This window comes from Perca fluviatilis, chromosome 10 (genome assembly GCF_010015445.1).
Source record: "Perca fluviatilis chromosome 10, GENO_Pfluv_1.0, whole genome shotgun sequence".
Lineage (NCBI taxonomy): Eukaryota > Metazoa > Chordata > Actinopteri > Perciformes > Percidae > Perca > Perca fluviatilis.
Window position 1 is genome coordinate 40,167,423 of NC_053121.1, and position 25,000 is coordinate 40,192,422.

The 25,000-nt window shown below is 43.2% G+C and overlaps 2 protein-coding genes across 2 annotated transcripts in view; one reads left to right on the plus strand and one right to left on the minus strand.

Moving 5' to 3' along the window:
• Window positions 1-5,076: 5,076 nt before the first annotated feature.
• Window positions 5,077-20,247, minus strand: LOC120566836 (nuclear factor 7, ovary-like). The gene is given in 3 exon segments (XM_039813494.1): window positions 5,077-5,105; window positions 18,789-19,851; window positions 19,853-20,247. Coding segments are annotated over 2 exon segments (1,392 nt in total). The 5' UTR covers window positions 20,186-20,247; the 3' UTR covers window positions 5,077-5,105; window positions 18,789-18,792.
• LOC120566594 (TBC1 domain family member 9B) overlaps window positions 6,117-25,000 on the plus strand; it is a 45,639-nt gene continuing 26,755 nt past the window's right edge. Inside the window, exons 1-7 of the mRNA XM_039813112.1 lie at window positions 6,117-6,506; window positions 6,900-6,918; window positions 7,891-7,921; window positions 8,012-8,122; window positions 8,303-8,532; window positions 15,834-16,065; window positions 24,401-24,640. Of these exons, the coding sequence (XP_039669046.1) occupies window positions 6,391-6,506; window positions 6,900-6,918; window positions 7,891-7,921; window positions 8,012-8,122; window positions 8,303-8,532; window positions 15,834-16,065; window positions 24,401-24,640 (979 nt within the window). The 5' untranslated portion in view covers window positions 6,117-6,390. The remainder of the gene's footprint in view (window positions 6,507-6,899; window positions 6,919-7,890; window positions 7,922-8,011; window positions 8,123-8,302; window positions 8,533-15,833; window positions 16,066-24,400; window positions 24,641-25,000) is intronic.

Below are 25,000 nucleotides of genomic sequence, written 5' to 3' on the forward strand. Positions count from 1 at the left end.
ACAAACAGAGAGGGAAGAAAGGGTCAGAGAAACTACAAACAGAGAGGGAAGAAAGGGTCAGAGAAACTACAAACAGAGAGGGAAGAAAGGGTCAGAGAAACTACAAACAGAGAGGGAAGAAAGGATCAGAGAAACTACAAACAGAGAGGGAAGAAAGGGTCAGAGAAACTACAAACAGAGAGGGAAGAAAGGGTCAGAGAAACTACAAACAGAGAGGGAAGAAAGGGTCAGAGAAACTACAAACAGAGAGGGAAGAAAGGGTCAGAGAAACTACAAACAGAGAGGGAAGAAAGGGTCAGAGAAACTACAAACAGAGAGAAAGGGTCAGAGAAACTACAAACAGAGAGGGAAGAAAGGGTCAGAGAAACTACAAACAGAGAGGGAAGAAAGGGTCAGAGAAACTACAAACAGAGAGGGAAGAAGGGGTCAGAGAAACTACAAACAGAGAGGGAAGAAAGGGTCAGAGAAACTACAAACAGAGAGGGAAGAAAGGGTCAGAGAAACTACAAACAGAGAGGGAAGAAAGGGTCAGAGAAACTACAAACAGAGAGGGAAGAAAGGGTCAGAGAAACTACAAACAGAGAGAAAGGGTCAGAGAAACTACAAACAGAGAGGGAAGAACGAGTCAGAGAAACTACAAACAGAGAGGGAAGAAAGGGTCAGAGAAACTACAAACAGAGAGGGAAGAAAGGGTCAGAGAAACTACAAACAGAGAGGGAAGAAAGGGTCAGAGAAACTACAAACACAGAGGGAAGATAGGGTCAGAGAAACTACAAACAGAGAGGGAAGAAAGGGTCAGAGAAACTACAAACAGAGAGGGAAGCACGGGTCAGAGAAACTACAAACAGAGAGGGAAGAACGGGTCGGAGAAACTACAAACAGAGAGGGAAGAAAGGGTCAGAGAAACTACAAACAGAGAGGGAAGAACGGGTCGGAGAAACTACAAACAGAGAGGGAAGAAAGGGTCAGAGAAACTACAAACAGAGAGGGAAGAAAGGGTCAGAGAAACTACAAACAGAGAGGAAAGAACGGGTCGGAGAAACTACAAACAGAGAGGGAAGAACGAGTCAGAGAAACTACAAACAGAGAGGGAAGAACGAGTCAGAGAAACTACAAACAGAGAGGAAAGAACGGGTCGGAGAAACTACAAACAGAGAGGGAAGAACGAGTCAGAGAAACTACAAACAGAGAGGGAAGAACGGGTCAGAGAAACTACAAACAGAGAGGGAAGAACGGGTCAGAGAAACTACAAACAGAGAGGGAAGAACGGGTCAGAGAAACTACAAACAGAGAGGGAAGAACGAGTCAGAGAAACTACAAACAGAGAGGGAAGAACGGGTCAGAGAAACTACAAACAGAGAGGAAAGAAAGGGTCGAAGTTACATACAGGCTGCTAACAGGCTAACAGCAGTAGTAATCTGATTACAGACAGCAGTAATATGATTACAGACAGCAGTAATCAGACAGCAGTAATCTGAGTACAGACAGCAGTAATCTGAGTACAGACAGCAGTAATCTGATTACAGACAGCAGTAATCTGATTACAGACAGCAGTAATCTGATTACAGACAGCAGTAATCTGAGTACAGACAGCAGTAATCAGACAGCAGTAATCTGATTACAGACAGCAGTAATCTGAGTACAGACAGCAGTAATCTGATTACAGACAGCAGTAATCTGATTACAGACAGCAGTAATCTGATTACAGACAGCAGTAATCTGATTACAGACAGCAGTAATCTGAGTACAGACAGCAGTAATCTGATTACAGACAGCTGTAATCTGAGTACAGACAGCAGTAATCTGATTACAGACAGCAGTAAACTGATTACAGACAGCAGTAATCTGAGTACAGACAGCAGTAATCTGACTACAGACAGCAGTAATCTGATTACAGACAGCAGTAATCTGATTACAGACAGCAGTAATCTGATTACAGACAGCAGTAATCTGACTACAGACAGCAGTAATCTGATTACAGACAGCAGTAATCTGATTACAGACAGCAGTAATCTGATTACTGCCAGAGGACTCAACCCAGTGTCTACAGGAATGCTACTGCTGTACTGATTGGGATCTATTTAAAAATGAATGTAAAGACATTGATGATCTTACAGAGACTGTTTCTGCATACATCTTTGGCTTTTAACTCAGTTTGAGGGTTGACTTTGAGTTTTGTATTGCTGTATTTATTTTTATTGTTTTATTAATATTGTGTTGTGCCTCTGTTGTATGTTATTGTTTATTCATAGACTGTGTTCAGCACTTTGGTCAACAGTGTTGTTTTTAAAGTGCTTTATAAATAAAGGTGGATTGGATACATCACCTTCTGTGAGGAGTTAGTCATTCCTAGAAAACTCATTTCCATATATCCAAATAATAAACCTTGGGTCTCCAAATCTGTTAAAAGCATAATAAATCAACGAAATATTAGCTACAACCAAGGTAACATGACTCAATATAGAGTATTTCAAAAACAAGCTAAAAAGGAACTTAAGCTTGCAAAACTTCACTATAAGGACAAAGTTGAGAAGATGTTGAGCACAAGCAACTCACATCCTGCATGGGAGGGTGTGAAAGCCATGATGGGGATGCAGTCTAAGAAAGGTCCGATGTCCCTCAATGGCATGTCAGACCTTGCCCTCTCAAATGAACTGAACACTTTTTATAATCGTTTTAATATTGATGACTTTAGTGAGGAGTTGTCAGTCTTTCATAACGTTGCCCCTGGGCAGAGCAATGTCCCGGTTGACAGAAACAAGGTCCTGACACTCTTCAGAGGTCTGAAGGAAAGGAAAAGTCCTGGCCCTGACGGCATTGGAGGCCGTATACTGAAGAACTGTGCTCAACAGCTGGCAGACATTTTTTGTTTTATTTTCAAAATGTCCTTACATCTCCACACCGTTCCTAACCTTTGGAAAGACTCAATTATTGTTCCGGTGCCTAAAAATAAGACTCCAGAGTCTTTTAATGACTTTAGGCCTGTGGCAGTCTCGTCCCTCGTTATGAAGACGTTGGAGAAGATCGTGAAAGATGAAGTATTGAACTCTGAACAGGACCTACTAGACCGCTTCAATTCCCCTACAGACCAAAACGGGGAGTGGAAGATGCAGCATCTTCTCTTTTAACTTGATCTCTACCCATCTCGAGGGTGCAAAGACCTTTGTGCGGCTGCTTTTTATTGATTTTTCTTCAGCCTTTAATTGCATTCAACCACATATTTTGGCAGGGATCTTAAAGAATACTTTTAATATTGATCATAGTCTTATTTGTTGGCTGATGGACTTTTTAACTGACAGGTCACAACGCGTGAGAGTGAATAGCATCTTATCCGATGTTCTCTTTTCCTCCACTGGTTCCCCCCAGGGCTGCGTCCTCTCCGCGATCTTATTTATTTTATATACAAATGCACGCCAAAGCCAGCACGCCAAAGCCAGCACGCCAAAGCCAGCACGCCAAAGCCAGCACGCCAAAGCCAGCACGCCAAAGCCAGCACGCCAAAGCCAGCACGCCAGGCGTCACGTCATTAAGTTCGCTGACGACTCGGTAATAGTGTCACTGCTGACTCACAACGACCCCGAGCATGGCGCTACTTTAAATGATTTTACAGCGTGGTGCAAGTCGTCTTTGTGAACATCAACGCGGCAAAAACTAAAGAAATGCTGCTCGACTTTAGGAAGAACCCCCCCCCTCTCTCCGACCCTTATTAACGATCAAGCTATCGAAGTGGTGAAGCAATACAAATACCTCGGTATTATAATAGACGACAAACTCACCCTCGAGCCTCAGGTTGACGCTGTCTGTAAAAAAGCACACCAGCGTATGTTTTTTTATCGTAAACTTCGCGATTTTAATGTCGATAAGACCTTTATGAGGATGTTTTATTGTTGTTTTATTGAAACTGTTCTTTCCTTTGCCTTTGTGAGCTGGTTTGGGTCCCTCATTCTTAAAAACAAAAACAGGCTGCAATACATTACTAAAGTGTGTGGAAACAGTTCCCTGAACTCTCTGACTGACTTAAAATCTCCATACGAGACAAGGACCCTGAAGAAGGCCCGGTCGGTCCTGGCTGATATGAGCCCCCCCCCCCTGAACAGTCTGCCTAAATGCAGGACAAACAGACACAGAAACTCTGTTGTTCCTGCTGCTATAGGTTTTGTTAATAATTCAATGTGAGATGTGGACTTGTGTGTAGTATGTATTTACTTGTGTTCTCCATCGATAGTGTCTGTTGTCTGTATGGCTTATGTGTTGTTTATGTTGCACTTTATTTGCTGCAAAACGAATTGCCCCTCGGGGGTAATAAAGACTCCTTGACCTTGACCTTGACCTTGACCTTGACCTACATCTGTAATGATCTTCCCCCGTCTCCCAGCGTTGTCTTGGCGACGCCGCGAAGAAAGCCATCGGGAAATTGACCACGAGGACGGTGAAGAAAGGAGACAAGGTGGGGGGGGGCACTGGGACTGTTGGGGCTCTGTTAATTATAGAGTGTGGTCTAGACCTACTCTATCTTTTAATTATGGAGTGGGGTCTAGACCTACTCTATCTTTTAATTACAGAGAGTGGTCTAGACCTACACTATCTGTTAATTACAGAGTGTGGTCTAGACCTACTCTATCTGTTAATTACAGAGTGTGGTCTAGATCTACTCTATCTTTTAATTATAGAGAGTGGTCTAGACCTACTCTATCTTTTAATTATAGAGTGTGGTCTAGACCTACTCTATCTGTAGAGTGAGATAACTCCTGTTATGAATTGATACTATAAATAAAATTGAATTGAATTTAAATTAACTTTATTTACATTGTCAGATCCTAACAGATTACTTTATTTACTGTGTGTGTCTGTGTGTGTCTGTGTGTGTCTGTGTCTCTATCTTGTGTGTGTGTGTGTGTGTGTGTGTGTGTGTGTCTCTGTGTGTCTCTCTGTGTGTGTGTGTGTGTGTATCTGTGTGTCTCTGTGTGTGTGTCTTTGTGTGTGTGTGTGTGTGTGTGTGTGTGTGTGTGTGTGTGTGTGTGTGTGTCTCTCTGTGTGTCTGTGTGTGTGTATCTGTGTGTCTCTGTGTGTGTGTCTTTGTCTGTGTGTGTGTGTGTGTGTGTGTGCTTAAAGGTTCCTGTGTTCCAGGAAACAGATGCTAGCTGCTGCTAACAGATTCTAGCCGCTGCTAACAGATGCTAGCTGCTGCTAACAGATTCTAGCCGCTGCTAACAGATGCTAGCTGCTGCTAACAGATTCTAGCTGCTGCTAACAGATTCTAGCTGCTGCTAACTGTTTCTTGCTTCTTCCATCCTTTTTCTTCTTCCTCCCACCTCTTCCCTCCTCCCCCAACTTTTTTTCTCCTCCTCCCACTTTCTCGCTCCTCCCCTCCTCCTTTTTCTCCTCCTCCTTCCTTTTTTTTTTTCCCTCTTCCGTTCCCGCCCCCTCTTCCCTCCGCTAATGGATGCTAACCTGTCTGGTGGCTCTTAGAGTGTCTCCTGAAGTGACGGACTGCTCCTTTAACGTGTATTAAACAGCTTCTGAATTACTCAGCGCCTGTAATAATCAGCTCGGTGAATATATAAACAGCATTATACAATCTATAACCTGATGAATATTAACTCTGAGGTGACCTGAGGGATGCTTTCAGTTCACTGTGTCTCCTACTGCCTCATTAACGTGTCATTAACGTGTCATTAACGTGTCATTAACGTGTCATTAAAGTGTCATTATGCCTTTAACATGTGTCACGTTATTGATCCACTCAGCTGGGTTCAGTAGCTTAGCAACAGACAATATAGTTCAGTAGCTTAGCAACATACAATATAGTTCAGTAGCTTAGCAACATACAATATAGTTCAGTAGCTTAGCAACAGACAATATAGTTCAGGTTACAGTACTGAGAAATACATAGATTATAGTTATAGTACTTTATTACATTATTCTGAGGGAACAGGAAGACAGACGCACAGACAGACAGACACACAGACAGACAACAACACACACACAACAACACACACACACACCCCACCCCCACACACTCATTTATATTCACAACTTTTTGTCCGGTGAAAAACTGTAGACAGAAGCTAGCTTCAGCTTCTAAGCCAGAACGAGAAAGCTCTGTCTATGACGTCATGACGCAGAGGGCGTGTCCTGCTGCGCCGGACCCGGAAGTGGTGTTTAGTCAGCAGACTGACTGAGTGAAAACAACAACATCAGCTCGGTGTTTTTGTCTGAATTAGACGGAGCCGCCCGGTAATAACGGTCCTCTCTCTCCCGGTAATAGCGGTCCCCTATCTCCCGCTGTAAGGGCTCGTTTCTCCCGCAGTAAGGGCTCCAATCTCCCGCTGTAAGGGCTCGTTTCTCCCGGAGTTTCCCCCGCGGAGGGTGAGCAGGGAGCGGGCAGGGATGTGGATCCACCCGGAGGAGGTGCTGCTGGCCGGGCCGCTGTGGGTGTCCGAGCGGGCTAACCCGTTCTTCATCCTGCAGAGGAGGAGAGGCCACGGCCGCGGGGGGTTTCTCCGGTGAGTTACTGACCGGGGGTCTCTCCGGTGAGTTACTGACCGGGGGGTTTCTCCGGTGAGTTACTGACCGGGGGGTTTCTCCGGTGAGTTACTGACCGGGGGTCTCCGGTGAGTTACTCCGGGGTGAAGGGCTGGCTGCCGGGGGTTCTCCGGTGAGTTACTGACCGGGGTTTCTCCGGTGAGTTACTGACCGGGGGAGAGTAACACTGTTTTATAAAGGCCCGACGACATGTCCGTCTCTGGATGGGAGTCTTATCTTCCAGTCTGGCCCTTAGAGAAGCTGAGTCTCTCTGGCTGTCTCTCTGTAGCCTGTCTGTCTCTCTATAACCTGTCTGTCTGTAACCTGTTTGTCTCTCTGTAACCTGTCTCTCTGTAACCTGTCTGTCTCTGCAGGTCTCCTGGTGGGGACCCTGTCTGTCTCTCTGTAACCTGTCTGTCTGTAACCTGTGTGTGTCTCTGTAGCCTGTCTGTCTCTCTATAACCTGTCTGTCTGTAACCTGTTTGTCTCTCTGTAACCTGTCTCTCTGTAACCTGTCTGTCTCTGCAGGTCTCCTGGTGGGGACCCTGTCTGTCTCTCTGTAACCTGTCTGTCTGTAACCTGTGTGTGTCTCTGTAACCTGTCTGTCTCTCTGTAACCTGTCTGTCTCTGCAGGTCTCCTGGTGGGGACCCTGTCTGTCTCTCTGTAACCTGTCTGTGTGTCTGCAGGTCTCCTAGTGGGGACCCTGTCTGTCTCTCTGTAACCTGTCTGTCTGTAACCTGTGTGTGTGTCTGCAGGTGTCCTGGTGGGGACCCTGTCTGTCTGTCTGTAACCTGTCTGTCTGTAACCTGTGTGTGTGTCTGCAGGTCTCCTGGTGGGGACCCTGTCTGTCTGTCTGTAACCTGTCTGTCTGTCTGTAACCTGTCTGTCTGTAACCTGTCTGTGTGTAACCTGTCTGTGTGTCTGCAGGTCTCCTGGTGGGGACCCTGTCTGTCTCTCTGTAACCTGTCTGTGTGTAACCTGTGTGTGTGTCTGCAGGTCTCCTAGTGGTGACCCTGTCTGTCTCTCTGTAACCTGTCTGTGTGTAACCTGTGTGTGTGTCTGCAGGTCTCCTAGTGGTGACCCTGTCTGTCTCTCTGTAACCTGTCTGTGTGTAACCTGTGTGTGTGTCTGCAGGTCTCCTGGTGGGGACCCTGTCTGTCTCTCTGTAACCTGTCTGTGTGTAACCTGTGTGTGTGTCTGCAGGTCTCCTGGTGGGGACCCTGTCTGTCTCTCTGTAACCTGTCTGTGTGTAACCTGTGTGTGTGTCTGCAGGTCTCCTGGTGGGGACCCTGTCTGTCTCTCTGTAACCTGTCTGTCTGTAACCTGTCTCTGTAAGTGTGTGTAACCTGTGTGTGTGTCTGCAGGTTCTGGTGGGGACCCCTGTGTCTGTAACCTGTCTGTGTCTGTACCTGTCTGTCTGTAACCTGTCTGTGTGAACCTGCTCTCTGTAACCTGTCTGTGTGTAACCTGTGTGTGTGTCTGCAGGTCTCCTGGTGGGGACCCGTAATGTGTTAACCTGTCTGTTGTCTGCAGGTCTCCTGGTGGGGACCCTGGACGTGGTCCTGGACTCCAGTGCCGGGTGGCCCCACAGATCCTGTCTGTGTGTAACCTGTCTCTCTGTAACCTGTCTGTGTGTAACCTGTGTGTGTGTCTGCAGGTCTCCTGGTGGGGACCCTGGAGTGGTCCTGGACTCCAGGCGGGTGGCCCCTACAGATGTCTGTCTGTAACCTGTCTCTCTGTAACCTGTCTGTGTGTAACCTGTCTGTGTGTCTGCAGGTCTCCTGGTGGGGACCCTGGACGTGGTCCTGGACTCCAGTGCCCGGGTGGCCCCCTACAGGATCCTGCTGCAGACGGCTGACTCCCAGATGTTCTGGACCGTGGCGTGCGGCTCGTCCAGGAAGGAGATCACGGAGCACTGGGATTGGCTGGAGGCCAACCTGCTGCAGACCGTCGCCATCTTCGACAACGACGAAGACGTCACCACCTTCGTCAAAGGGAAGATCTTGGTATGTCACTTCCTGTTTCTCTCTTCCTGTTTCTCTCTTCCTGTTTCTCTCTTCCTGTGTGTCATCCCGTCAGTAGGTCATTAGTCCAGTTAACTAGTTAACATGGAACGTTACAGAACCTCTGAGCAACGTTACAGAACCTCTGAGCAACGTTACAGAACCTTTGAGCAACGTTTCAGAACCTCTGAGCAACGTTACAGAACCTCTGAGCAACGTTACAGAACCTCTGAGCAACGTTACAGAACCTCTGAGCAACGTTACAGAACCTCTGAGCAACGTTACAGAACCTCTGAGCAACGTTTCAGAACCTCTGAGCAACGTTACAGAACCTCTGAGCAACGTTACAGAACCTCTGAGCAACGTTTCAGAACCTCTGAGCAACGTTTCAGAACCTCTGAGCAACGTTACAGAACCTCTGAGCAACGTTGACAATATCAAGTTGTGAAGAAGATGTGGACGGAGCAACAAGGCAGCCATGTTGGTTCTTTCAGGGAATGATTGTAAAGATTTATAAAGAATATTTGTAGGTCATCTCCTCTCTAACACACACACACACACGCACAGACACACACACGCACACACACACACACACAGACACACACACACACACACACACACACACACACACACACACACACAGAGACACAAAGGCTGGGACTGATTGGTGGATGAAGTCCAAACGGAGATATGCTGGTAAGAGCCAATCAGGTTTGACCTTGTATCAGCTGATCTACAGTGCCTTTGCGAAAGTATTGGCCCCCCCCTTGAACGTTTCGACCTTTTGCCACATTTCAGGCCTCAAACATAAAGATATAAAACTGTAATTTTTTGTGAAGAATCAACAACAAGTGGGTCCCAATTATGAAGTGGAACGAAATTCATTGGCTATTTCAAACTTTTTAACAAATAAAAACTGAAAAAGTGGGCGTGCAAAATTATTCAGCCCCTTTACTTTCAGTGCAGCAAACTCTCCAGAAGTTCAGTGAGGATCTCTGAATGATCCAATGTTGACCTAAATGACTAATGATGATAAATAGAATCCAGCTGTGTGTAATCAAGTCTCCGTATAAATGCACCTGCTCTGTGATAGTCTCAGAGGTCCGTGTAAAGCGCAGAGAGCATCATGAAGAACAAGGAACACACCAGGCAGGTCCGAGATACTGTTGTGGGGAAGTTTAAAGCCGGATTTGGAAACAAAAAGATTTCCCCAAGCTTTAAACATCCCAAGGAGCACTGTGGAAGCGATAATATTGAAATGGAAGGAGTATCAGACCACTACAAATCTACGAAGACCCGGACGTCCCTCTAAACTTTCAGCTCATACAATGAGAAGACTGATCAGAGATGCAGCCAAGAGGCCCATGATCACTCTGGACGAACTGCAGAGATCTACAGCTGAGGTGGGAGACTCTGTCCATAGGACAACAATCAGTCGTATACTGCACAAATCTGGCCTTTATGGAAGAGTGGCAAGAAGAAAGCCATTTCTTAAAGATATCCATAAAAAGTGTCGTTTAAAGTTTGCCAAAAGCCACCTGGGAGACACACCAAACATGTGGAAGAAGGTGCTGTGGTCAGATGAAACCAAAATCCGAACTTTTTGGCAACAATGCAAAACGTTATGTTTGGCGTAAAAAGCAACACAGCTCATCACCCTGAACACACCATCCCCACTGTCAAACATGGTGGTGGCAGCATCATGGTTTGGGCCTGCTTTTCTTCAGCAGGGACAGGGAAGATGGTTAAAATTGATGGGAAGATGGATGGAGCCAAATACAGGACCATTCTGGAAGAAAACCTGATGGAGTCTGCAAAAGACCTGAGACTGGGCGGAGATTTGTCTTCCAACAAGACAATGATCCAAAACATAAAGCAAAATCTACAATGGAATGGTTCACAAATAAACATATCCAGGTGTTAGAATGGCCAAGTCAAAGTCCAGACCTGAATCCAATCGAGAATCTGTGGAAAGAACTGAAAACTGCTGTTCCACACACGCTCTCCATCCAACCTCACTGAGCTCGAGCTGTTTTGCAAGGAGGAATGGGCAAAAATGTCAGTCTCGATGTGCAAAACTGATAGAGACATACCCCAAGCGACTTACAGCTGTAATCGCAGCAAAAGGTGGCGCTACAAAGTATTAACTTAAGGGGGCTGAATAATTTTGCACGCCCAATATTTCAGTTTTTATTTGTTTAAAAGGTTTGAAATATCCAATAAATTTCGTTCCACTTCATGATTGTGTCCCACTTGTTGTTGATTCTTCACAAAAACTTACAGTTTTATATCTTTATGTTTGAGGCCTGAAATGTGGCAAAAGGTCGAAAAGTTCAAGGGGCCGAATACTTTCGCAAGGCACTGTAAATACCTCACGTTACTGGAACAGTTAACTTCATGTAATGTTGGATGAGGAGTTATCTTTAGCGGGGTGTAAATGTTCCACCAGAACCAGAACCAGTTCCTTCCTGAGACTATTTATCAGAGCCACCGTCACTGGGTCCAGAGCTCGGCGCCGCCCAGGACCACTGTGATTGGTTTAGAGAAATGCAAACAACCCAGAGAGTTTAGTCTCCTATCCCATAATGCATCTGTGGTGCAGCCAGACATTACTCCACAGCGCTGTGGAGACAGAGCTGGACTTGAGAGTATACTAGATCCTAGTGGTACCAGTGGTTCCCTTAGGGTCCAATAACCTCTGAATAGTTCTGGTTGTTAAACTGGACCGGTCCAATAACCTCTGAATAGTTCTACTGGTTGTTAAACTGGACCGGTCCAATAACCTCTGAATAGTTCTACTGGTTGTTAAACTGGACCGGTCCAATAACCTCTGAATAGTTCTACTTGTTGCCTTGGCGAGCCGCCACTACCAAATCAACATGGAGGAAACACTGGGGGTTATCTACGCATGCTGTCAGCGTGTGATGTCACTTCCTGTTCCTGCAGAGTTATAGCCAATAAATGTTAGGGGTGGTACGGTTCACAAAACCCACGGTTCGGTTCGTATCACGGTTTTAGGGTCACGGTTTTCGGTTCAGTATGGTTTCTTATTTTTTCTTTAACACTCTAGAATATACTTCAGCATATGATAAAAAGCCAAAATTAGCATATTGAATGCATGTTGCACAAAACGTGCACACAGTGGCAGTTCTATATTGTTTTATTTCATCATAGGTAACGTGAAATCCAAAATGTTCCCACACACCAGACTATAAACTGGAGGACGCTGGCGCATCCTCCAGCTCTGTGCAGCCTCTCTCCCACTGGACATTTCTGCAGGTGATGTCACGTGACCTGCAGCGGCAGCGGCGCCCCACGCCACTTGAGGAGCGGTCGGCTCGGTGTCTCTCAAAATCTGAGTAAAATCTTTTAAACTGACCTTTGTCGATCTGAAATGAAGACAGATTCAGCAACTGCACGGCCTATTTCTCGCTTAAAATGTTTTCAGAAACACGTTTCGGTGAACTATTTTAGTACAATATGAGATCGTACTCTGAACGAGCCGCCATGACAGTCTGGCTTTGAAATTAGGGACCAGCCAGACCCATGTGACGCAATCGTCCAATCAGCTGCCATGGCGTTTGTTACACTTCATCCTTCGTCATTTCCAGTTAGTGTTTTAACATCGGTAGTATAAAGTGGACGCTTACGGCAGCAAGAGGTTAGTGACCATTAACAGTGTGCTGACGAACCGGCGGGTACAACAAGCTCGAACCGAGACTAGCGAACCGAGACTAGCGAACCGAGACTAGCGAACCGGGAGGCAACCGAGACTAGCGAACCGAGACTAGCGAACCGATTAACCGAGACTAGCGAACCGGAGACGGCAGCAACCGAGACTAGCGAACCGAGACGAACCGAGACTAGCAACCGAGACGAAGAACCGGAGACGCAAACGAGACGAACCGAGTAGCGAACCGAGACTAGCGAACCGAGACTAGCGAACCGAGACTGGCGAACCGAGCGGTTCGGGTGTTTTTTCATGAACCGTACCACCCCTAGTAAATGTCTGGGGTTCCACTTGAATCGCTCCAACACATTTACTGGAAACGCAGTACTAAGAAGGTAGGGGGGGGGGGATCGATACAGCATAGTATCGCAGTATTTTCTGTGGTAATACTGTATATCAATACACAGACGCCAAGTATGGATCTATTATTATATATGTGTTGGTCAGTCTGTCTGCTTGACTATCTGATTTTGCAGCAATAACATTGAAGTGAGATGAACAAACAGAGAAATGTTTCTTTTTGGATTAAACAGATGTTGATAAAGTTTCCTTTTGGGGACATCATTTGAAATTTGGGAAAAATTTGAAGTTGGAAAAAAGGTAATAAATTGCAATATATCGCAGGATATTGCAATATGGTTAAAATGGCAATAATATCGTATCATGACATAAGTATCGTGATGATATCATATCGTGATGATATGGTATCGTGATGATATCATATCGTGATGATATGGTATGGTGATGATATGGTATGGTGATGATATGGTATGGTGATGATATGGTATCGTGATGATATGGTATGGTGATGATATGGTATGGTGATGATATGGTATGGTGATGATATGGTATCGTGATGATATGGTATGGTGATGATATGGTATGGTGATGATATGGTATGGTGATGATATGGTATGGTGATGATATGGTATGGTGATGATATGGTATGGTGATGATATGGTATGGTGATGATATGGTATCGTGATGATGATGATATGGTATAGTGATGATATGGTATCGTGATGATATGGTATTGTGATGATATGGTGATGATATGGTATGGTGATGATTTGGTATGGTGATGATATGATATGGTGATGATATGGTGATGATATGGTATGGTGATGATATGGTATGGTGATGATATGGTATGGTGATGATATGGTATGATGATGATATGGTATGGTGATGATATGGTATGTGATGATGGTATGGTAGATATGGTGATGATATGGTATGGTGATGATATGATATGGTGGTGATGATATGGTATGGTGATGATATGGTATGGTGATGATATGGTATGGTGATGATATGATATGGTGATGATATGGTATGGTGATGATATGGTATGGTGATGATATGGTATGGTGATGATATGGTATGGTGATGATATGGTGATGATATGGTATGGTGATGATATGGTATGGTGATGGTATGGTGATGATATGATATGGTGATGATATGGTATGGTGATGATATGGTGATGATATGGTATGGTGATGGTATGGTGATGATATGTGGTGATTATATGGTTAGGGATGATATTATGGTATGATATGGAATGGTGATGATAGGTGATGGTATGGTGATGATATGATATGGTGATGATATGGTATGGTGATGATGGTATGGTGATATGGTATGGTGATGATATGGTATGGTGATGATATGGTATGGTGATGATATGATATGGTGATGATATGATATGGTGATGATATGGTATGGTGATGGTATGATATGGTGATGATATGATATGGTGATGATATGGTATGGTGATGGTATGGTATGGTGATGGTATGGTATGGTGATGATATGGTATGGTGATGATATGGTATGGTGATGGTACGGTGATGATATGGTATGGTGATGATATGATATGGTGATGATATGGTATGGTGATGGTATGGTATGGTGATGGTATGGTGATGATATGGTATGGTGATGATATGGTATCGTGATGGTATGGTATCGTGATGGTATGGTATGGTGATGATATGGTATGGTGATGATATCGTATCGTGATGATATGGTATCGTGATGATATGGTATCGTGATGATACGGTATCGTGATGATATATATCGTGATGATATGGTATTGTGATGATATGGGATGGTGATGATATGGTATAGTGATGATATGGTATGGTGATGATATGGTATCGTGATGATATGGGATGGTGATGATATGATATGGTGATGATATGGTATGGTGATGATATCGTATCGTGATGATATCATATGGTGATGATATGGTATGGATGATATGGTATGGTGATGATATGGTATGGTGATGATATCATATCGTGATGATATGGTATGGTGATGATATGGTATGGTGATGATATGGTATTGTGATGAATGGTATGGGATGATATGGTGTGGTGATGGTATGGTATTGATGATATGGTATGGTGATGGTATGGTTGGTGATGGTATGGTGATGATATGGTATGGTGATGATATGGTATGGTGATGATATGGTATGGTGATGATATGGTATGGTGATGATATGGTATGGTGATGGTATGGTGATGATATGGTATGGTGATGATATGGTATGGTGATGATATGGTATCGTGATGATATGGTATGGTGATGGTATGGTGATGATATGGTATGGTGATGATATGGTGATGATATGGTGATGATATGGTATGGTGATGATATGGTATGGTGATGATATGGTATGGTGATGATATGGTATGGTGATGATATGGTATGGTGATGATATGGTATGGTGATGATATGTATGATATGGTATCGGATGATATGGTATGGTGATGATATGGTATGGTGATGATATGGTATCGTGATGATATGGTATGGTGATGATGGTATGATGGTATGGTATGGATGATATGATATGGTGATGGTATGGTGATGATATGATATGGTGATAATATGGTATCGTTGATGATATGGTATTGGGAGATATGGTATGGTGATGATATGGTATGGTGATGTATGGTATGGTGATGGTATGGTGATGATATGGTATCGTGATGATATGGTATGGTGATGGTATGGTGATGATATGGTATGGTGATGATATGGTATTATATGTATTGATATATGGTTATGATATGGTAGTGATATATGGTGTGATGATAGTAGATATGGTATCTATGGTATCGATGATATGGTATGGTGATGATATGGTATGGTGATGATATGGTATGGTGATGATATGGTATCGTGATGATATGGTATGGTGCTGCAGGATTCTAGTCATCCTGCAGACTCTCTTCTCCCTCCTCCCATCAGGGAGACGCTTGCAGAGCATCCCAACGCTCACAACACGTTTTAGGGATAGTTTGTACCCCCAGGTAATCAGGTTATTGAACGATAGCGCAGCAGGAAGGAGGGCTGTGGCTGAACTTAGTCTCTTATGTATATTGTGTTGGATATTCTATAATGTTTTTAATGCTATTATGTTTTTAAATTGTTATTATTGACTGGTGCTGAGAGAGTGCTAAGGCACTTTGTATTTCATTGCTGTGGTACTTTGTACTAATATACATATGACAATAAACTTGAACTGAACTGATGATGTCACTTCCTGTCCCTGCAGGGCATCATCGCGGAGGAGAAGCGTCTGCAGCAGGGCGAGGAGCCAGAGGAGGATTGTGGGAAGTTTCGGGAGGCGGAGCTGAAGATGCGGAGGCTGTTCGGGATGCCAGAAGAAGAGAAGCTGGTCAACTATTACTCCTGCAGCTTCTGGAAGGGACGAGTCCCGCGCCAGGGCTGGCTCTACCTGTCCATCAACCACCTGTGTTTCTACTCCTTCCTGCTGGGGAAGGAAGGTAAGGTCCTCAGGGCTGGGGGGGGTGAGACGTATTATGTCTCGTCTCTTCGATGTGTTCTGGGGGGACGCTGATCACTGGCTTTACTGCCGATGTTTTAAGCATTTCTAAAAAGCCAACAGAATGATGAGTGTGTATTGAGTAGCTTGTGGATCAGATGTTGGTCTACAGTCTCCCTGCACCACGACATGTTAATGATGGAGAGATATATAGATAAATATATATATATAGATATATATATATATATATATATATATAGATATAGATAAATATATGTAGATAATGTGTTCAGTGTGTGTTCTGCTGACTCTTAATGATCAACACTGCTTTTATTTCACATCTCTCACATTTATTGATGTCAAAGATAAAGACAGACAGGAAGGCCATTCTTCACAACTCAAAAGATTTTAAATATACAAGATCCAGAAATGTTAAGATGCTGTAACTTAAAAAGAATAGATCAGTTGATTTAGAAAGCTTTATCTATGATTATAATCATTCTGAAGTTTAATGATAGGATATGTATTAGTTTTATATTTCTGCACAGTATGACATTACAAGTGAACAATACCAAATATTCAGACTTACTCAACAAATCCCTTACTTCATATAGATAAGGTATATTTCTTTTTTAAAATATTTTTAACATACAGAACAGACAAATACAGCTGAACAAGACCCCCCCTCCCCCTCTGTGGTCTCGAGGAAACCGAACCAGAGACCCCCCTCTCCTCGTCTCTCTCCTCTAGCTCTTCTGATATCTCGTGTCTTTCTAAAACCTCAGAGAGAATAATCTCTGGTGTTATAAACTATTGCATAACATGAACATTAATAAATCTCAACACTGTCTCCTCCTAACTGGTTAAATCTTATAAGACTCAGGTCCCTATCTTTCTCCCAGCGCAGCCTAAAGCCAGACCCAAGTCTCTCTGCTGGTTTAAGACCGACCCAGTTGTCAGTTTCCTGTCCAGCGCCCACGTCGTTTAAATAACAAATACACCTGCTCCCATCTGTGGCCCAGGGAGGTGTGTTCAGGTGCATTCTGGTCTTACAGGGAGGTGTGTTCAGGTGCATTCTGGTCTTACAGGGAGGTGTGTTCAGGTGCATTCTGGGTGTGCTTACAGGGAGGTGTGTTCAGGTGCATTCTGGGTGTGCTTACAGGGAGGTGTGTTCAGGTGCATTCTGGGAGTATTGCTATCTTGAGGCAGCGGGAAGTGATCGCACCATTGACCAACAAAAACCTGGTCTAAAGTCAATAACGCAGAATTTCATTGTTATTTTAACAGAGCATTAGTAAAATGCTCCTAGGCTCGTACACAGCGCGCACACACTATGCTTGTTACACACACACACACACACACGCGCACACACACACACACACACACACACACACACACACACACACACACACTCACTCACACACATGCAGAAGATTACTAATAAAAATATTAGGATGTAAATCCTCCATCATAACAGCAATGCTCCAAGGTCCAAACGCGCCTGGCTTTTAAAGGGAATGGGAGATGATCTCTGATTGGTTGATTAAACGTGCCTGGCTTTTAAAGGGAATGGGAGATGATCTCTGATTGGTTGATCAAACGCGCCTGGCTTTTAAAGGGAATGGGAGATGATCTCTGATTGGTTGATTGCATGTTACGCCCAAAACACACCCCTGATTAATGAAGACACTAAGTACAACCCTTTAGAACCATGTGCCCGGCACACGGACCCTTTTTTCTGTCATCAAACTAGTAAAAGTGGATTTGGACACACCTTAAACACACCTGCACCAGGCCCTAAACACACCTGCACCAGGCCCTAAACACACCTGCACCATGCGCTCCACGCCGTGGGCTCAGATCGTTAAAATAGGACCCTAAAGCTATCTAAAGTTAGATAATTGTTTGTGTTTTGAAGTGTTTTAATCCATGTTTTGGGGATCCTAAACATGATGTTCTGTACTAGACGTGTCCTGTTGCACTCATTAAGATCTATTCAAACAACTCTGAGTTGTAGTTCATAACTTTTACAGCCAGTTTAATAAACTCTCTGGTGTTATTGGGGCTCGAGTCCATAAATACAGTGAATGGATCCAGGCACGGAGAACTGAAGGCTCGGTTAGCGCTGAGCTCCAGTTACTCTCCGTTATAACGATATTATAAAGATATGGAGCAGAGAGAGGGAACAACCAGACTCTGATTAATGATGTTTGGGGAGTTTTTAGGGTTTATTAGTTCAGTTTATCCCACCGACAGACTTCACTATGCTGATTGGAAGAAGAAAATGTAATTTGGATTTTATCTACCTGGGCGGAGCGCCCAAATAATACCTATCTATGGGAACTAGAGTGCTATATAATAGAGCCCGATACCAAGAGTGCTGATACCCGACCCGTTGGGCTCGGGCCGGGTTCAGACACATATTTAGAAATTATGGTCGAGTTCGGGTCGGTCACATCAGCGTGATAAGGCATTTGTTGTAAAATGGTGCTGCTGCTCCTTTAAGAGAGCTCAGTGTGTGTGTGTGTGTGTGTGTGTGTGTGTGTGTGTGTGTGTGTGTGTGTGTGTGTGTGTATATGTGTGTGTGTGTGTGTGTGTATGTGTGTGTGTGTATATGTCTGTGTGTCTGTGTGTGTATGTGTTTTGTATGTGTGTGTGTGTTTTTTTATTTGTATTGAAAAAAGGATTGTTTACTATTATTATCACCACCCTAAAACTACAGACTCTATCAGACCTGTTGTTTAGTCACACAGACCTTCAGTGGTGATATCTTCAGTGGGACTTTATCTGTAGTGTAAAAGTATGGAAACATCTTCTCAGTGAAAGTGTGTGTGAAGGTGTGTATGTGTGTGTTAGTATCAGGATCAGAGAACGACAGATTTCCTCTGTTCCAGTCCAGAGTCACTCTGATCCTCTGGAGCTGTTTCTCAAACGGGAGAACAGTGTCTGGACCTGATGGAGACAATGTTGAGTATTTACCTTCAGAGAAACATATTCTCCATAATCCAGACCGTATGAGTCCCTTCCTCTGGACAGACTCTGCTAACACACCCAGTATCCAGACTGTACTGTCTCCAACCTCGACATCCCAGCTGTGAGTCCCTGAGTTAAAGCCCTCAGAGCCCAGGACAGAGAAGTAATCATCAAACCTCTCTGGATTATCAGGAAGCTGCTGTTCCTCTCCTCCTCTCACACTGGTCAGATCTTCAGACAGGATGAGGTCTGGACCAGCAGTGTTTGGGTCCAGAACCAGAGGAGTGTAGGAGACCAGGTCCTTCATCTTGTTCCAGATGTTGAAGCTCAGGTTGCCCAGGTGTTTGGCCTCGTCTATCAGAGCTCCTGAGAGCAGCTGTGGATCCTCCAGCAGGGGGCTCTGCTGGACTCTTTCCACTGCAGCCTTGTAGTTGATCAGGAATGAGACGTCTTCAGCTCTCAGCTGCTCCTCTGTGGCTCTGACTGTGTCTGAAAGAGCTGCTATCTCTCTGCTCAGAGCCTCCATCTTCTCCTTCATCCTCTGACTCTTCTGCTCCTCTTCCTCCCTCAGTGCAGCCATCCTGGCCTCCTCTTCCTCTTCTAGAAACTGGTGAAGCTTCTTAAACTGATCCTTAATCTGGGTCTCTGTGCGTCGGGCCTGGACCTTCAGGTGTTCTGCTGTTTGATCAAACTTCACTTTAACTTGTTCAAAAACCTTTATCTTCTCCTTTAAGGGCTCCAGAGTTTCCTGGAGTTTCTTCTTGTGTTGTCGTGCAGCTTCATCGATGGGTCTGAATCTGTGGTTGGAGTGTTTTCTCTGAATCTCTGCAGACGAGACACACTGGCTGCTGATGGTCCAGACAGAAGAGTTTGAGTTTCTCAGAGTGCAGACTGCAGAGAGCCTCTGAAGCTCTCTGATCTCTCTGCTGTAAGAAGGACTCACACAGCTTCTTTAACACCAGACTAACAGGTGGTTCTGGCTTTGAAGATCTTCTCTTACAAACTGGACACTCCTGTGTTGGTTTCTCTGTCCACCAGCTCTTCAGACAGTCTCTACAGAAGCTGTGGCTACACGACAGAACAACAGGATCTCTAAAGACTTCATGACAGACCGAACAGCAGAGATCCTCCTCTGACATGGAAGCCATTTTGTCTCTGAGTGCAGCTGAAAACAGCAGAAAGGGCAAAACATGTTAAAACAGGAAGTCAGTTGTGTTTCCCTCCCTTGCACACGGGAGAAGTTTGTCTTCAGCGCTGTCTGTCTGTTTATTTAGGTATGGATGTATTTATGTATAGACTATACTATTTATGTATAGACTAGGGGGAGGGTGTATAGCTTCAGACACAGCCCCCCTTCTCTACTCTGCTTCTCTTCATAGTCGTCAGATTCATCTACCAACCCTTATAAAACTGGCTCAGGTCTGCCTTGGACCAGCTCTTAGTTATGCTGTTCTAGTTTCAGACTGTCGGGGGACTTCCTCTGACCCACTGAGCTCCTCTCTCCTCTCTCTCTCCATCTGTGTGTTTCCATGTTCCAGAAATGTTTGTTACTGACCTAGCTCTGGGAACTTACTCCCCAGAGTCCATATGTTTTATCACCTCACAGTTTTCCTTGGATTATGGTGGCCCCTAAATCATGGTTGCAGCTGCAGTGGTCTTGCTCGGCGCCCTGCGTGCCCTACTACACCCCGCAAAGCCACACAACGGCATGCATCGCACCGCTACACCCTGAACTGCTCCAACTATTATTTCTAGTCATAGTTCCACTATCTTTATTGTGACTGTAACTGTAGTCTCGCTTTGCTAGACCCTCTTCTAAAGTGCTGCAGAGGAAGGTCTGTCTAGTCCACGTAGAATTCCTGGATAGGAGAACAACGTGCTCTGGTTTATTGGCATTTCTTTAAACCAATCACAATCATTGTGGGCGGGGCTAAGCTCCGGACGGAGCCACGGTGCCTCTGCTAAATAGTCTCAGGAAGGAACTGGTTTTGGTGGAACATGTGGACGTTTAAAAGTAGTTTTAGTCGTGCAACAGAACACTCTGATTGGAGAGATAGTCTAGCTAGCTGTCTGGATTTACCCTGCAGAGATCTGAGGAGCAGTTAACCATAGTCTATAATTATTATGAATCATATTTCTATATCTGTATCAGTGTCTGTGTCCCAACCAGCAGCGACAATCCAATTTATATTAATTGTCATTCAGCATGTTAGACACACGGAGAACGAAATTCGCTGTCAGGACCAGCAATATGGCAGTGGCAGTAATTCATTATCCTATGATTAAATAAAAGATATGGTTTAAATATAGAATAAATAAGATAAGAATTAAAATCAGTTCTTTAAAAACAATCAAAGCGACAAATATTTCAGGGCATCAGCGGTCCATAAAGTGCATCAACGGACCATAAGGTAAAATGTATACAGTTCTTTAGGATGCATACAGTTCTTTAGAATGCATACAGTTCTTTAGGATGTATACAGTTCTTTAGAATGTATACAGTTCTTTAGGATGCATACAGTTCTTTAGGATGCATACAGTTCTTTAGGATGTATACAGTTCTTTAGGATGCATACAGTTCTTTAGGATGCATACAGTTCTTTAGGATGCATACAGTTCTTTAGGATGCATACAGTTCTTTAGGATGGATACAGTTCTTTAGGATGCATACAGTTCTTTAGGATGCATACAGTTCTTTAGGATGCATACAGTTCTTTAGGATGCATACAGTTCTTAGAATGCATACAGTTCTTTAGGATGCATACAGTTCTTTAGGTGCATACAGTTCTTTAGGATGCATACAGTTCTTTAGGATGCATACAGTTATTTAGAATGCAACAGTTCTTTAGGATGTATACAGTTCTTTAGGATGCAACAGTTCTTTAGAATGCATACAGTTCTTTAGGATGCATACAGTTCTTTAGGATGCATACAGTTCTTTAGGATGCATACAGTTCTTTAGGATGCATACAGTTCTTTAGAATGCATACAGTTATTTAGAATGCATACAGTTCTTTAGGATGCATACAGTTCTTTAGAATGCATACAGTTATTTAGGATGTATACAGTTCTTTAGGATGTATTTAGTTCTTTGAGGGAATTACTGGTTGAGGGAATTACTGGAATTGTTGGAATTGTTGGGGTTTGTAAATTATAGAGTGTGGTCTAGACCTACTCTATCTGTAAAGTGTCCGAGATAACTTATGTTATGATTTGATACTATAAATAAAATTGAATTGAATTGTATACAGTTCTTTAGGATGCATACAGTTCTTTAGGATGCATACAGTTCTTTAGGATGCATACAGTTCTTTAGGATGTATACAGTTCTTTAGGATGTATACAGTTCTTTAGGATGTATACAGTTCTTTAGGATGTATACAGTTCTTTAGGATGCATACAGTTCTTTAGGATGTATACAGTTCTTTAGGATGTATACAGTTCTTTAGGATGCATACAGTTCTTTAGGATGCATACAGTTCTTTAGGATGCATACAGTTCTTTAGGATGTATACAGTTCTTTAGGATGCATACAGTTCTTTAGGATGCATACAGTTCTTTAGGATGTATACAGGTCTTTAGGATGTATACAGTTTTAGGATGTATACAGTTCTTTAGGATGTATACAGTTTTTAGGATGCATACAGTTCTTTAGGATGCATACAGTTTTAGGATGCATACAGTTATTTAGGATGTATACAGTTCTTTAGAATGCATACAGTTTTTAGAATGCATACAGTTCTTTAGGATGTATACAGTTCTTTAGGATGGATACAGTTCTTTAGGATGCATACAGTTCTTTAGGATGCATACAGTTTTTAGGATGCATACAGTTCTTTGGATGTATACAGTTTTTTAGGATGCATACAGTTCTTTAGGATGTATACAGTTCTTTAGGATGTATACAGTTCTTTAGGATGTATACAGTTCTTTAGGATGTATACAGGTCTTTAGGATGTATACAGGTTCTTTAGGATGTATACAGTTCTTTGGATGCATACAGTTCTTTAGGATGTATACAGTTCTTTAGGATGGATACAGTTCTTTAGGATGCATACAGTTCTTTAGATGATACAGTTCTTTAGGATGCATACAGTTCTTTAGGATGTATACAGTTCTTTAGTAGTTATAGGTCTTTAGGATGTATACAGTTCTTTAGGATGTATACAGTTCTTTAGGATGCATACAGTTCTTAGGATGTATACAGTTTTTTAGGATGTATACAGGTCTTTAGGATGTATACAGTTCTTTAGTTAATTAGATGTATACGTTCTTTAGGATGTATACAGTTCTTTAGGATGCATACAGTTCTTTATGAAAACAGGAAGACAGATGCGCCCACTAGGAGCCCGGATGTGTCTGAGGTTTCTGTCTAAAGGAAGTTGTATCTCACCACTCGAGGTTTCAGCCTCTGACTCTTGTTATCATTTCATACTATACATAAAATGTAATTGAATTTTAACCCAAACCACTATCTGTTCTTCCTAAACTAAACTAAGTCGTGTTGTTGTCTAAACCTAAGAGGTTCTGGCAGAAAGACCAGAAGGTAAACGTCTCCCGTGTGCCCCCCGACTCAAGCTTTGAGACTCGTCAACAACATGTTTTCTTGCAATTATTTCTTCTTGTGTTATATATCTGATATTATATATATTATATATATTACAGTAACCCTGGTGGTGCAGTGTTATATATCTGATATTATATATATTATATATATTATATATGTGTGTTACAGTGACCCTGGTGGTGCAGTGTTATATATCTGATATTATATATATTATATATGTGTGTTACAGTAACCCTGGTGGTGCAGTGTTATATATCTGATATTATATATATTATATATATTATATATGTGTGTTACAGTAACCCTGGTGGTGCAGTGTTATATATCTGATATTATATATATTATATATATTATATATATTATATATTATATATATTATATATATTATATATGTGTGTTACAGTAACCCTGGTGGTGCAGTGTTATATATCTGATATTATATATATTATATATGTGTGTTACAGTAACCCTGGTGGTGCAGTGTTATATATCTGATATTATATATATTATATATGTGTGTTACAGTGACCCTGGTGGTGCAGTGTTATATATCTGATATTATATATATTATATATGTGTGTTACAGTGACCCTGATGGTGCAGTGTTATATATCTGATATTATATATATTATATATATTATATATGTGTGTTACAGTGACCCTGGTGGTGCAGTGTTATATATCTGATATTATATATATTATATATATTATATATGTGTGTTACAGTGACCCTGGTGGTGCAGTGTTATATATCTGATATTATATATATTATATACATTATATATGTGTGTTACAGTGACCCTGGTGGTGCAGTGGAGCGAGGTGACCCGTCTGGAGAAGAACGCCACGCTGGTGTTCCCGGAGAGCGTGCGTGTGAGCACGCGTCACAGCGAGCACTTCTTCTCCATGTTCATCAACATCAACGACACCTTCCGCCTGATGGAGCAGCTCGCCAACATCGCCATGCGCCAGCTGCTGGACAAGCAGGCCTTCGCTGGCCGACGCTGCCCAAAGCCTGCAAAGACGCTGAAGAACGTTCCTCACACAGAGGTAACAGAGCGGGAAGAAAGGGTCAGAGAAACTACAAACAGAGAGGGAAGAAAGGGTCAGAGAAACTACAAACAGAGAGGGAAAGAAAGAGGAAGAAGGTACAACAGAGAGGGAAGAAGGAAAAAAAAAACAGAGAGGGAAGAAAGGGTCAGAGAAACTACAAACAGAGAGGGAAGAAAGGGTCAGAGAAACTACAAACAGAGAGGGAAGAAAGGGTCAGAGAAACTACAAACAGAGAGGGAAGAAAGGGTCAGAGAAACTACAAACAGAGAGGGAAGAAAGGGTCAGAGAAACTACAAACAGAGAGGGAAGAAAGGGTCAGAGAAACTACAAACAGAGAGGGAAG